At 49.2% G+C, this 13,558-nt stretch overlaps 1 protein-coding gene across 1 annotated transcript in view; it reads right to left on the reverse strand.

Annotated features, from left to right (window-relative positions):
* WDR66 (WD repeat domain 66) overlaps positions 1-13,558 on the reverse strand; it is an 84,992-nt gene that overhangs the window by 28,421 nt on the left and 43,013 nt on the right. Inside the window, exons 13-17 of the mRNA XM_030939191.1 lie at positions 13,363-13,514; positions 11,712-11,885; positions 9,889-10,073; positions 5,071-5,185; positions 4,027-4,190 (exon numbers count right to left, since the gene is read on the reverse strand). Coding sequence (XP_030795051.1) covers positions 4,027-4,190; positions 5,071-5,185; positions 9,889-10,073; positions 11,712-11,885; positions 13,363-13,514 — 790 coding nt within the window. The remainder of the gene's footprint in view (positions 1-4,026; positions 4,191-5,070; positions 5,186-9,888; positions 10,074-11,711; positions 11,886-13,362; positions 13,515-13,558) is intronic.

The following is a 13,558-nucleotide window of genomic DNA, read 5'->3' on the forward strand; positions in this document are numbered from 1 at the left end:
TTCCCACATCTTCCTGTCTTCTTCTGAGCCCTCCAAACTGTTCCAACCTCTGCTGTTACCCAGTTCCAGGGTCACTTCCACATTTTCAGGTATCTTTTCAGCAGTACCCCATTTTACTGGTACCAGTGTGCTGTATTAGTCCATTTTCATGCTGCTGATAAAGACATACCTGAGACTGCACAGTTTACAAAAGAAAGAGGTTTATTTGACTCACAGTTTCACATAGCTGAGGAGGCCTCACAATCATGGCAGAAGGTGAAAGGCATGTCTCACATGGTGGTGGCAAGAGAGAATGAGAGCCAAGTGAAACAGATTTCCCCTTATCGAACCATCAGATCTCATGAGACTTATTCACTACCACGAGAACAGCATGGGGGAAACCATCCCCCAACCAGGCCAACCATCTCCCACCAGGTCCCTCCCACAACACATGGGAATTATCAGAGTACAATTCAAGATGAGATCTGGGTAGGAACACAGAGCCAAACCATATCACAAGGATTGGAGACAAAGTTCTTTATTTTCCTCCTGTAATGAATGTTTGTTAAGGTGTGGGGTGGACTTAGAAAGCCCTGGCTGTGAATCCCAGCCCCACTACCTCCTCCATTGTTGGGCAGTCATCGGACCCCTTGGAGTTAGCTTCTTGATATGTTCGATGGGGATAACAGTGGTGCCCTCTCCCAGGATGGCTGAGGATGAAATCCGATGATGCGTGGAACTCACTCAGTGCAGGCCCCGGCCCTGAGAAAACTCAGCACAAGTGGTTGGGATTATTGCAGCCGTGGAAAATGGGTATCAGCCGCACCTACACCTTTCTTAGGAAGAGTTTGCTATGCACTGTCCTGGGTCCTCTCACCGAGGCATGCATAAACCCACGGGTTGGCTTAAGGTCTGAAGAACCTGGGTATTCTCCAGGGGTGCCTGAGGGCCCCTCCAGAAGGGCTGTGTCTTCCCCACTTCTCAGCTCAAATATTAGGCCATGGAGGCAAGTGTCCAGCTGAGAGGGCTCCCTCTCTGTGGCCTCCAGGCCAGGCCCAGGCCCGATCCCGACAAGCTCCATGAGTGGCAAGGCCACTTTTGCCATGTGACTCTGGAGCAGGGCCAGGTAAAGACCGGAAGTGACAGAGAGGAGCCTGTCCCCACCAGAAGCCCCTGAGGGGAAAGGCTGGCAAGAGCACCTGGTCCTCTGGGAACAGCCTGCGGCTCCCGGCCCGGTGTTCAGAGTTCCACTACATCCCCTGCCTCCTGGCCACCATCAACTGACCCCAGAGGGGACTGAGGGCTGCACTGGGATTTCTCCAACCCAAGCTGGGAAAGAGACGCCTTCTGTCTGTGGTGAGAGCTCTGATTTGTGAAATCTGGGAACTGTGGGCGGCCATCTTCCTGCTGAGTAAGGAAACCCAGTTCTGCAGAGAATGAAGCCAACAGCAGGGCCGAGAGGACAGCAAGTGCTGCGGGCACAAGTGTGCCGCTGTCCATGACCTTCCTGTGGTGTAGCTACATGCGATCCCAATGACCTTCTCCTATGTTCCCTTTTGCCTAAATTGTGTTTCTAACACTTGCAACAGAAAAGAGGTCATTAGGGCAGAAAAGGGAAATGACACTGACTGAAAACCTGCTCTGTGCCCAGCAATCCACACAGTACTTCTGCGAAGGAGCTAGAGTTCTGAGCCCTGTGGCAAGCACACAGTAGGTGCTCTGTCAACGCTCCCTGCAGGAGGCGGAGGAGGAAAGGTCTCAACTTGGTGGGAGGAGTCCCATTTAACAGCTAGAGGAACTGAGGCTCCGAGAAGTGAAGGGACTTGGCTGGCGTCATCCAGCAAGCAGGTAGTGACCAGCTAGGATTCAAATCAGGGTCTCTCTGCTCTTGGCTGAGCAGGGCAGCAGGATGACAGGAGGCAGGGAGGCTGAGCACAAAAAAGTAATGCGGGATTTTGAAACAGATGCCAGACAAGGAGAGGAGAAAGGGTGGCATGCTAGCATGGAGGGGGAGAAGAAGGGGTGTGTGGAATGAACCCTGAGAGAGGGGATGGAAGGGGCTCTCCTGGGGCACAAGTGCCATGGACTGTGATGGTAGCAGTTGGGGCCAAGGGGGGCACTGACTGAAATGATCGAACGTGAGGGGATTTATCATCTTTATCTCCCCTACAACTCATCGTCGGTAACTCTAGTAGGAAATTTTGTTGGTTACTTGTTTAGGTTTTTACATTTTCCGTTAGTGAAGTGCTGATCATATTAAGTCACCAGAAGCAGCAATGAAGTGCTAATTAGTTTATAATGATCCTTTGTCCCCACCACAGATTAAACTGAAATTCTCAGAAGCCTGGACTCTGGCCAGGCGAAAGCTATTGGAAAGCAGAGACCTTTTTTTCTTTTTCTTAAATTTCTACCATTCCAGATCCCAAGACGACTGAGAAGAAAACAAACATTTTAAAATGTTCTAGCCGGGTCCAGTGGCTCACATCTGTAATCCCAACACTTTGGGTGGCCAAGGCTTGAGCCCATGAGTTCAAGACCAGCCTAGGCTTGGTGAGACTCTCTATCAACAAAAAAATAATTTTTTAAAAGTTAGCCAGCCACGGTGGCATGTGCCTGTGGTCCCAGCTACTCAGGAGGCTGAGGCAGGAGAATCGTTTGAGCCCAGGAGTTCAAGGCTGCAGTGAGCCATGATCACTCCTCTGTACTACAGCCTGAGCGACCGAGTCAGACCCTGTCTCAACAACAAATAGAAAGGAAGGTTCTGCTTGTCGCCACAAGGTGTGCCTTGTCCCTATGGTTCCAGGCAACAAGCCAGGGAGCAAGGAACCAGGCAGCCATTCTAAGGCCATGATCCCTTTTCAATGCGAGAGTTCACCTCCAGCTCCTAAATCCCCAAGTTCCCATGATCTTCTCTTTCAGGTGAAGGCGGGGTGGAAGTCAGAGCTGCAAGTGCAATCTCAGACACCGTGGTTCCAAAGCAGATTTAACTGGCTATTTTTGCTCATATTCAGGTTAAGAGTAGAAGCTTCAATATCCGCCATAAAAAGAAAGATGTGCACTTGGCAGATGGCAGGGGGTACACTGTGCTGGCAGCCAGGAATCAGGTTTGTTCTGTGAGGAAGGAAGGTGCCTCTGAGCTGTTTTTGCTCCTCAACGTCACACTGCCAGGAGAGAGGCCCAGGCGAGCCACAGGCAGCGCAGGGGCTTGGAGAAGTGGTCAGGAACAGGAACTGGCTGCCACGTGGTTGACTCTGCCCTGCGGCAGCACGCTGAATTTGGGTAGATGAGAGGACAGTGTGGGTGCTTGTCCCCTCTTTATTAGGGAAGATCCTGAGCTCATAAGCAAATGCCCTTACAGGAAGAAGAGAAGAAAGGAAATCATTCACTTGCTGAGTACTTCGCTCTGTGCTAGGCACTTTTCCCATATTAAAACTATATGATCTTTACAGGGATCCTACAGAAGTCCCTATTATCACACCACTTCACAGGCAAGGACTCTAAAGACCAGGGATGTTAAGAAGCTTGCCCTAGGCCCCATGACCAGTAGAGAGTAGCCCCATATTCAAACTCACATTACCCCTTTCACCTCAAAGTCCACATACTCTCCAATGTTCAGCTCTAGAATTCTCCAGCCTCACCTCAGGCAGAGGTTCTCCGTTCAGAGCAGGGAGGGTGAGAGGAGGAGCCGAAAATACCCACGTCAAATGATCCTCTTACTATTTCCGTAGCGCATGCTTCGGAGGGTCAGCCTAGATCTTTCTAGCAGGTGTGGATATGCAGAGCAGAGGGAGAAGCATTTGAGGGAGCAGGGGTGACCCCAAGGTGCTGTCACATTGCCTGAACTGCAAACACCATTGGTCCATGGAACAGGACAGTAACTCCCATCTGCAGAGTAATGTAAGCGATGCCACCGGGGAACAACCTGAGGGCCAGGCCCTGTGACATCCTAGCACAGTACCTGGCACACAGTAGGGTTCAGTGTCTATCACTGTTGCTGAGTGAAACGGAGTTTACACCTGATACCTTCCTTCTCGCCCCATTGTGTACCTTAAGGTGATTTTCCACTGCACCACAGAGCGATCGTGCCCTCCTGCGGTGAAGGCGTAGCGGCCATCATAGGAAACGGCTATGCCAGCCACCCCGTTTGGGTGACAAACAATAGCAGATGTCTTATGTGGATTGCCGTCAACTGGTAAGATCTGAAGTCCAACCTAGAAAGGAACATATAATTGGATATTCAGACTCAGGTAGCTGGGCCCGAGAGGCCTGGCACATTCACATGTCACCTCCAGATCTGTGTGCCAGAAGAACCTGTGTGTCTGGACCCATCTCTGAGGGTGAGAGCCACATATAATGTAGCTGGGCATCCACACACACCAGCTCTGGTAGGGGGCCCTCGCATAGCTCTAACAGATACACAGAAGGGAAGCTTTCCTCCCTGCCTTCGTGGTCAGTTGTCCCGGGTTTTCCAGAATAAATCTCACAACCTATGACTTTACACTTCCTTTTTTTGAGACAGAGTCTGGTTCTGTCGCCCAGGCTGGAGTGCAGTGGTGCAATCTCGGCTCACTGCAAGCTCCGCCTCCCAGGTTCACGCCATTCTCCTGCCTCAGCCTCCTGAGTAGCTGGGACTACAGGTGCCCGCCACCACACCTGGCTAATTTTTTGTATTTTTTAGTAGAGACGGGGTTTCACCGTGTTAGCCAGGATGGTCTTGATTTCCTGACCTCGTGATCCGCCCGCCTCGGCCTCCCAAAGTGCTGGGATTACAGGTGTGAGCCACCCGCGCCCGGCCAATTTGCATATTTTTATAAGAGTTTTTCCACGTAAATAAGTAAGAAGGAAAATCCTTTGGTGGCCCAGGTATCTTCACTGGGAATATAGAAAAGGCAGTAACTCTGCTCAGAAATGTCTCCCAAAAGTCTTCTGAACTCATCAAGGGCAATTTTCAGTATCACAGCTGACCGGGGTGGAAGCAGTTGGGCTTGGCTGTAAACCCAGAACTCTCTTGAGTCTCATGATCTTCAGTAATGACTGCTGCTCATGACACACACAGTCAACTCCCAGAGCTGGAGAAGAGAGTGCTGTTACCTTGTCTCTGTTAATAAACAACAAGTAGCGTTTCTGTAGCTCTGCCGTGCTTCTCACTGGGAGGACTTGCGTTTGCTCAATAGGGGAACCATAAGCTGGCCCCATAAGCGTCTTTCTGAAGGCAAAAAGAGAAAGTTTTTTAAATTCCACAAATCTCAACATAGGTTTTAAGATTCTTTGGCCGGGCTGGACGCAGTGCCTCACGCCTGTAATCCCAGCCCTTTGGGAGGCTGAGGCAGGCAGATCACAAGATCAGGAGTTTGAGACCAGCCTGGCCAATATAGTGAAACTCCGTCTCTACTAAAAATACAAAAATTAGCTAGACGTGGTGGCGGGGGCCTGCAATCCCAGCTACTCAGGAGGCTGAGGCATGAGAATCGCTTGAACCTGGGAGGTGGAGGTTGTAGTGAGGTGAAATCATGCTACTGCACTTCATCCAGGGCGACAGAGCAAGACTGCATCCAAAGGAAGAAGGAAAAGAAAAGAGAAAAGTGAAGCGAAGAGAAGAGAATAGTTGAGTTTTTAAAATTCCATAAATCTCAACATAGGTTTTAAGACTCTGGTCGTGGGCAGAACACAGTGGCTGATGCCCATAATCCCAGCACTGTGGGAGGCTAAGGTGGGAGGATTGCTTGGGGTTAGGAGTTCGAGTTCAGCCTGGGCAATACAGTAGTTTCCTGTCTCTACGAAAAATTAGCCTGGTTTGGTGGCCTGAGGCTAAGGTGGGAGCATCGTTTGAGCCTGGGAGGTCGAGGCTGCAGTGAGCCAGTGAGCTGAGATCATGCCACTGCACTCCAGCCTGGGCAAGAGTGAGACCCTGTCTCAAAAAAAAAAAAAAGAAGAAGGAGAAAATCTGTATCTCCACATTGCTGCACCCTATCCCAAGATAATCATGAGTAATAGTTTGGTGTATATGACTCAAGAATTTCTTTTGTAATTATAATTTTATATAAAAATAGAATTATGCTATTCATGTTTCATTGGTAATTTGCTTTATCTCATATTACATCTTTGAGATATTTCCATGTCATTACACAGAGAGCTGTCTTACTCTTCCTCCTTTTTTCTTTTCTAAAAGCAGCATCGTGCTCCAGTGTACTGACAAGCCATCGTTTAACTAATCCCCTATTAATGGGCATTTGGATTGTTTCCATTTTTAAAAATATTTTCAAACAAGACATCCTTTTACTTATGTCTTGGCATACTGTGTGAGTACTTCTGTGGGCTACATTCCTAGAAGTCAGAAGATATGATAAAATTTAATAGAGGGTGACAAATTGCTTTCCCAAAAGGTTACACTGATTCACACCCGCCCCCAGCAGCGGATGAGAGTGCCCGTTTCCCTAGCCTCTTGCCAACGCTAAGCACTATCAATCATTTTTATCTTTGCTAATCTGATTGGTGAAAAATGATATCTTGTTTTCATTTGCATCTTTGACTTGCTAGTGAGCATCTGCTCACAGGTTTATTGGCCTTTTCCTGTGAACTGCCTTTTCATGTTCTTTCAAATATTTTTTAAATGCATTTTTAAATTCTTTTGGATTTATCATGAAAAGACAATTCCTTCCCAATTAAGCCACGGTTATAAGGCTTCCTTATTCCTACAGCTTAAAAGATGCTTTATTCAAGGGCTTTTATTCTGGAATGATGGAAATGCTCTGAAGCTAAAGTGGGGGTTACACAGCACTGTGAGTACTAAATGCCGTGAAACTGTTTCTTTCTTTTTTTTTTTTTTTTTTTTGAGACGGAGTCTCGCTCTGTCACCCAGGCTGGAGTGCAATGGCCGGATCTCAGCTCACTGCAAGCTCCACCTCCCGGGTTCACGCCATTCTCCTGCCTCAGCCTCCCAGGTAGCTGGGACTACAGGCGCCGCCACCTCGCCCGGCTAGTTTTTTGTAGTTTTTAATAGAGACGGGGTTTCACCGTGTTAGCCAGGATGGTCTCGATCTCCTGACCTCGCGATCCGCCCGTCTCGGCCTCCCAAAGTGCTAGGATTACAGGCTTGAGCCACCGCGCCCGGCCTCTTTCTTTCTTTTTTTTAAGACAGAGTCTTGCTCTGTCACCCAGGCTGGAGTAAAGTGGTTGGTGCAATCCCGCCTCACTGCAACCTCCACCTCCTGGGTTCAAGCGATTCTCCTGCTTCAGCCTCCAGAGTAGCTGGGATTACAGGCGCCTGTCACCATACCCAGCTAATTTTGTATTTTTAGTAGAGATGAGGTTTCACCATGTTGGCCAGGCTGGTCTCGAACTCCTGACCTCAGGTGATCCATCCGCCTCGGCCCCTCCCAAAGTGCTGGGATTACAGGCGTGAGCCACCGTGCCCGGCTGAACTGTTCACTTTCAAATGGTTCATTTTATGTTACATGAGTATCACCTTGATAAAATGTTTTAAGATGCTTTATACTAATTTCAGATTGATCATCAATAGGCAGAAGCTCCCAACTTTGTGTCTAAAAGTCCCTCCTGCCTCTTTCCTCCAGTGAATGACCATTAGCAGGAACTTCAGGCCTGAGCTCTCCCAGCCTTCATTCTCCAGCTCTGCCATTTCAGTGTCTTAGGACTGCGCATATCCGAGAGATATTCTTTGTCCAAAAAGTATGTGTTCATTAAAAACTATGCACAATGACTCTGAAGTCTTTCTTTTTTTTTTTTTTTTTTTTTGAGATGGAGTCTCGCTCTGTCGCCCAGGCTGGAGTGCAGTGGCCGGATCTCAGCTCACTGCAAGCTCCGCCTCCCGGGTTCCCGCCATTCTCCTGCCTCAGCCTCCCGAGTAGCTGGGACTACAGGCGCCGCCACCTCGCCCGGCTAGTTTTTTGTATTTTTAATAGAGACGGGGTTTCACCATGTTCGCCAGGATGGTCTAGAACTCCTGACCTCGTGATCCGCCCGTCTCGGCCTCCCAAAGTGCTGGGATTACAGGCTTGAGCCACCGCGCCCGGCCCGACTCTGAAGTCTTTCTAAAGCTCCTCTTTACACATGCTTTCGAGTGTTTTAATCGCTTAAGAAAATTGTCCTGGATTTCTCTCTGTACCATAAAACATGGCATTTCTTAGTCATTTTTTCTTGTGCCTTCTGGGAAAGAACTGTTTAAAACAACAACGACAACAAAACATCCAGGGTGGTCCTGGCCTTTTGAAGACCTGTCTTATCTGAGATACATTTCAAAACCATGATAGTCCTCAAGCCTGAGCCAGCTGCGGCCAGTTCCCTGACTTCCTTCTTCCGGTGGTGGTGGCAGTGGCAGTGGCAGTGGTGATGGCTGTGGTGGATCACTGAAACATTCTCGCTTCCAACTTCTTCAGTGGGAGAATACTTAGCAGGGCTGGGGACGAGGGAACGGGATGACAGTGTTGTGAGGGCTCACAGGGGCCGAAGCACAGGGGCCCACATGCATGTGCAGGATGGTGTCAGGAGGGAGGAGACGCCACTCTAGGATGCTGGGCGGTGGATGCCCTGCTCCCCGGATGCGGACGCCCTGCTCTCCGGCTGCGGATGCCCCGCTCCCCCGCTAGTGTCTTCCCCGTTTCATGCCTTCAACCATCCTGTGCTCCTGACTCCAGCCCAGCCTCTCCCAGGACCTCCACACTCCAGAGCCTGATTCGTGGATTCTGACCTGAATGCCAAGCAGGCATGTGAAGCTTGCCTTGTGCAGTCTGAGCCCTGGTGTATCTCGAAGCTCTCCTTCCGTTGCCCCCTCATCTCTTTAAAGGCCCAGTCCATTCTAATGGCTTCAAGAGGTATCTTCTCTCACACCTCCTTTTCCCTCCATTTTGCTTTGCCGGCAGGACACATCCAGAATCTGACCCCTCCCTTCTGCCCTCAGGGCCAAGCCGCCATCAGCTCTTACACTAGTTTCCCCAATCTTGCTTCTACCTTTGCGCCCCAGAGTCTGCTCTCTGTACAGAAACCAGACATCATTGTAAAGAATCAATCAGAACATGTCACTCCTTTGCTCAAAACCCTCCACTAGCTCTCGTCTTGCCTGGGAAAGAGCCGGAGTCTCCAGGGTGCCGTGTGCCAGGCACCAGCCCGCACCTCTGACCCACTCTCCACACCCCTCCTTGCCCATTCCACTCTGGCCTCGCCAGCCTTCGCAGCATTTCCCAAACCCTAGACGCCCCCCATCTTCACTCACTGGCCCTTGCGGATCCACTGTTTTTCCTCCAACCGGGCGGCAGCCTCTCGCTTTCTTCAAGTCTCTGTTCAGATGCTCAGATGTCCCCACTCTCCAAGGCCTTCCCTGCCTCCCCATCTTTTTATCCTGCCTTTTCCTTTTTTTTTTTCTTTGCACAGACCTGATTACCACCTACCTACTACCTGGCTACTTGTTCACGCTATTGCATCACCTGCCCCCCACCAACATGTAAACTACACAGTGATGGAAACTGTTTTGTTTTCATCCTTGTGTTCAGCACCTAAAACAGTACCTGTCACACAGGGTGTAAACAAAGGAGTGCTAGCAATTAAAGTTACAACTCCTTTGAGACCCAAGAGTAAGAAAAAATCAAACAATTGTTAGTAGCCGGGTAAAACTATGTTTTTCCTAATAAGAGGAGAACAGGAGACAGCATCAGCAACTTTCCCAGGGCCCCAGGTCTGTGTCCTTCCTGGATTCTGCACATCTCACCTCCACACAGGGCCACATGACCTTGGTGAGAATTACTTTCGTTATCTGTGCCTCAGTTTCCTCCTCTGCAAAGCAAAGAGGATGATGATAGTAGCCAAGCTGCTTGCAGGTCCCTGCGTGGAGACTTGAAACAGGCTGGGGGCAGAGAACTCGATCCACACCCCCTGCAATGGGAAGCTCCGGATGCTTACCTACACATTTTGGTGGTAGCATTAAAAAGCTTCACTTTGTAGCCACTGTTGCAAATAAGCAGGAAGAGTTCCCTGGTGAGTGGTGGGTACCAGACCATGCAGGTGGGATAGCAGCCCTGGTCTGTGCGGTGAATGTCCAGGACTTCCAGGCAGTCTTTGTAGCTCCTGAGAAGATCATACTCTATCTGCAGAGGAGTCCAGATGGACACACGTGAGGACTGAGCCAAATTAAAGGCTCAGCTAAGGAGCCCCAAGCTCTTGGGTGACAGCCTTTATAATTATCAGCCAACAGTACTGTTCTCCGGGATATGGTATCAGGTCTCCTAACAGAAGACTTGCCTAGAACCGACACTAAGTCATCAATACTGAGAATTCACTATCCGGAAGACAATGAACTGAGTGCTCTAAAAACGTCTGTCATGTCATCCTCAGAACTTCCCTGCAAAGGAGTACTGTTGTGCCCATTTTACAGATGAGAAAAGAGATGTTCAAGGATGGTCAGAGTGGCTTATCCAAGGTCACATAGCTAAAAAGTGGCAGAGTAAAAATTCAAAAATTCAAATTTAGATCCAGCTGACTCCCACACCTGACATCTTACAGTTCTGTTATACTGTGTCACTTATTATCTTAGGAACTAATTCATATCTAAATCTCAGCCCAGCACTTGGCAGTCGCAAATCAGCAGCCGCTGAACTGGGTCCATACAGGTATGTTTTCGTGGGCAGGGCAGAATAGATGGATGGATGGATGGATGGATGGATGGATGGATGGATGGATGGACGGCTGGATAGATGGATGGACGGCTGGATAGATGGATGGACGGACAGACGGATGGATAGATGGATGGACGGCTGGATGGATGGATGGACGGCTGGATGGATGGATGGACGGCTGGATGGATGGATGGACGGCTGGATAGATGGATGGATGGATAGATGGATGGATGGATGGATGGATGGATGGATGGATGGACGGCTGGATGGATGGATGGACGGCTGGATAGATGGATGGATGGATGGATGGATGGATGGACGGCTGGATAGATGGATGGATGGATAGATGGATGGATGGATGGATGGATGGATGGATGGACAGCTGGATGGATGGATGGACGGCTGGACGGATGGATGGACGGCTGGATAGATGGATGGACGGACAGACGGCTGGATAGATGGATGGATGGACAGATGGATGAATGAATGGATAAACTGAATAAAGGAAGGAAGGCAAGAGAAAGAAGGGAGGGGTGGAGGAGGGAAGGAAGAAGAAAGGGAAGGAAGGAAGGAAGGGAGGGAGGGAGGGAGAGATGGGGAGAGGAAAGGAGGGAGGGAAGAAGGAAGGAAAAACAGACAGATACACTGACTGGTTGATTTTGAATCCATTTCACCTGACCCTGTAATATCGCATTTGCCACTGTCCCTACCTTTTCCTCTTATCTCACAACGTCTCCTAGTTTTCATATTTAGGTAGCAGCCTGGCCCCAATTGCTGGACATGAAGACAGTGTTAGTGAGTGTCGGCCCTCCCCGTGCACACTGGGAGGTGAGGCCAGCTGCTTTCCACACCGTGGGGAACTCCCCGCTCCCTGCCTTCTGACTTGTTGCTGCCCAGAAGCCTCCTCGTCCAGAACAGGAATCCCCAGGTGGTGTCCCAGGCACGTTAAGGCAAAATGCCAACCTGGAGAGGTTTGTGATCCTTCACTGTGCACTCATTTTCTCCAACAAACACACATACTGTGCGCCTGGCTCTATGCAATATGCCAGGGATGTCACAAGAGTGAGACACAGTCCTGGTGACCAGGTCAATGAAAAGTAAATAGCTCACCAAGAGCCTGTCTGTCCCAAGGCTCAGCAGTCTAGGTTCATTGCTGTCCAGGTAAACCCCAAACAGGAGACTTCGAATGCTTTTGCGATGAGAACGAAGTCTTGCTAAGTACTCCCAGACCCTCTGTCCGCTTCTGACCACCAGCATGTAAACAGCCACAGTAAAACTTCTATCCTGAAGATGAGCAAAAGAGAAGGAGTTATCCCGTTTTACGTTTAGTAAATTAAGAATCATCATTATGGGCCGGGCGTGGTGGCTCATGCCTGTAATTCCAGCACTTTGGGAGCCGAGGCAGGTGGATCACCTGAGGTCAGGAGTTCAAGACCAGCCTGGCCAGTATGGCAAAACCCCATCTCTACTAAAAATACAAAAATTAGCTGGGCATGGTGGCACACACCTGTAATTCCAGCTATTTGGGAGGCTGACACAAGAATTGCTTGAACTTGGGAGGAGGAGGTTGCAGCGAGCCAAGATCGTTAACACTGCACTTCAGCCTGGGCAACAGAGCAAGACCCTATCAAGAACAAATACTAAGAATATTTTCTTCAAAAAAAATCTTAGTCTATTCAAGCAAATAGTAAAGCAATTTCCATTTCAGTTTTTTTTTTTTTTTTTTTTTTTTAGACAAGAGTCTTGATCTGTTGCCCAGGCTGGAGTGCAGTGGCCTGATCACAGCTCACTGCAGTCTCAGTCTCCTGGGCTCAAAAGATCCTCCAGCCTCAGCCTCCTAAGTAGCTAGGACTACAGGCACACACCACCATACCTGGCTAGTTTTTTCTTTTTTTTCATTATTTTTTGTAGAGATGGGGTCTCACCATGTTGCCCAGGCTGGTCTCGAACTCCTGCCTCAAGCAATCTGACTGCCCCGACCTCCCAAAGTGCTGGGATTGCAGGTGTGAGCTACACCTGGCCTAATGCCCATTTTACAGATAAGAAAATTAAAGTTAAAAGCAGAAAACTGAAAAGGTAGTGAGGGAGAAAGTATGAAGGTGACACTATGGTCTTACACTCTTCCCTCGCTGTCTGTGGAAAGTCAAAAGCCTGATTCTTTGTGCCTTTGTCCTCCCTTTTCTTTGTCTAGCTACATACAATAAAAGAGCCATGTGTTTTTGAAAGGTATGAAGGCTGCGAGTGAACCAGGTCGGAGTGGGAGCCTGGCCTGAGGGGACACAGAGGCTGGACTGTGTGTGCCCACAGTGTGCTGAGATGGCTTTGTCTTCAGAAGCATTGTGTACACAAACCAGAGGAGTGGCCGCACCAGCGTGGAGACAGAGAGCGCTGGAAGGGACAGGAGTTTAGTGAAGACCACTGCTTTTCCCCTCCCAACATAAAGACAGACCAACATAACTGCCTTATAGCTCACTGTAACCTCAAACTCCTGGCCCCCAGGGGTCCTCCCACCTCAGCCTCCTGGATAACTGGGGCTACAGATGTGTGTCACAAGGCCTGGCTAATTTTTTAAAAATGTTTTTGTAGCAATGGGGTCCTGCTGTGTTTCCTAGGCTGGTCGTGAACTCCTGTCCTCCAATGATCCTCCCACCTCAGCCTCCCAAACCATTGGGATTACAGGTGTTAGCCACTATGTCTGGCCTCCTTTGGTTTCAAATAAAATTGCTAAGCCACTGGATGGGTGGTCTGTGAAAATACTTACAGCAGTTGCCATATACTGGGAGTCATGGGAAAAGCTTATATGAGTCACACTGGTTCTGGAATATTTGAAAGGCTCTGGGCTTTCATTTTCTAAAGACATTGCATCAAGAATGTAAACTGTCCCCTCTGTAAAACCAGCTCCAAGAAGGGCTCCTGAAATGACAAGCCAGAGAACAACGATGGAAAAGGATTACATT

Source organism: Rhinopithecus roxellana, chromosome 10 (genome assembly GCF_007565055.1).
Source record: "Rhinopithecus roxellana isolate Shanxi Qingling chromosome 10, ASM756505v1, whole genome shotgun sequence".
Taxonomy (NCBI): domain Eukaryota; kingdom Metazoa; phylum Chordata; class Mammalia; order Primates; family Cercopithecidae; genus Rhinopithecus; species Rhinopithecus roxellana.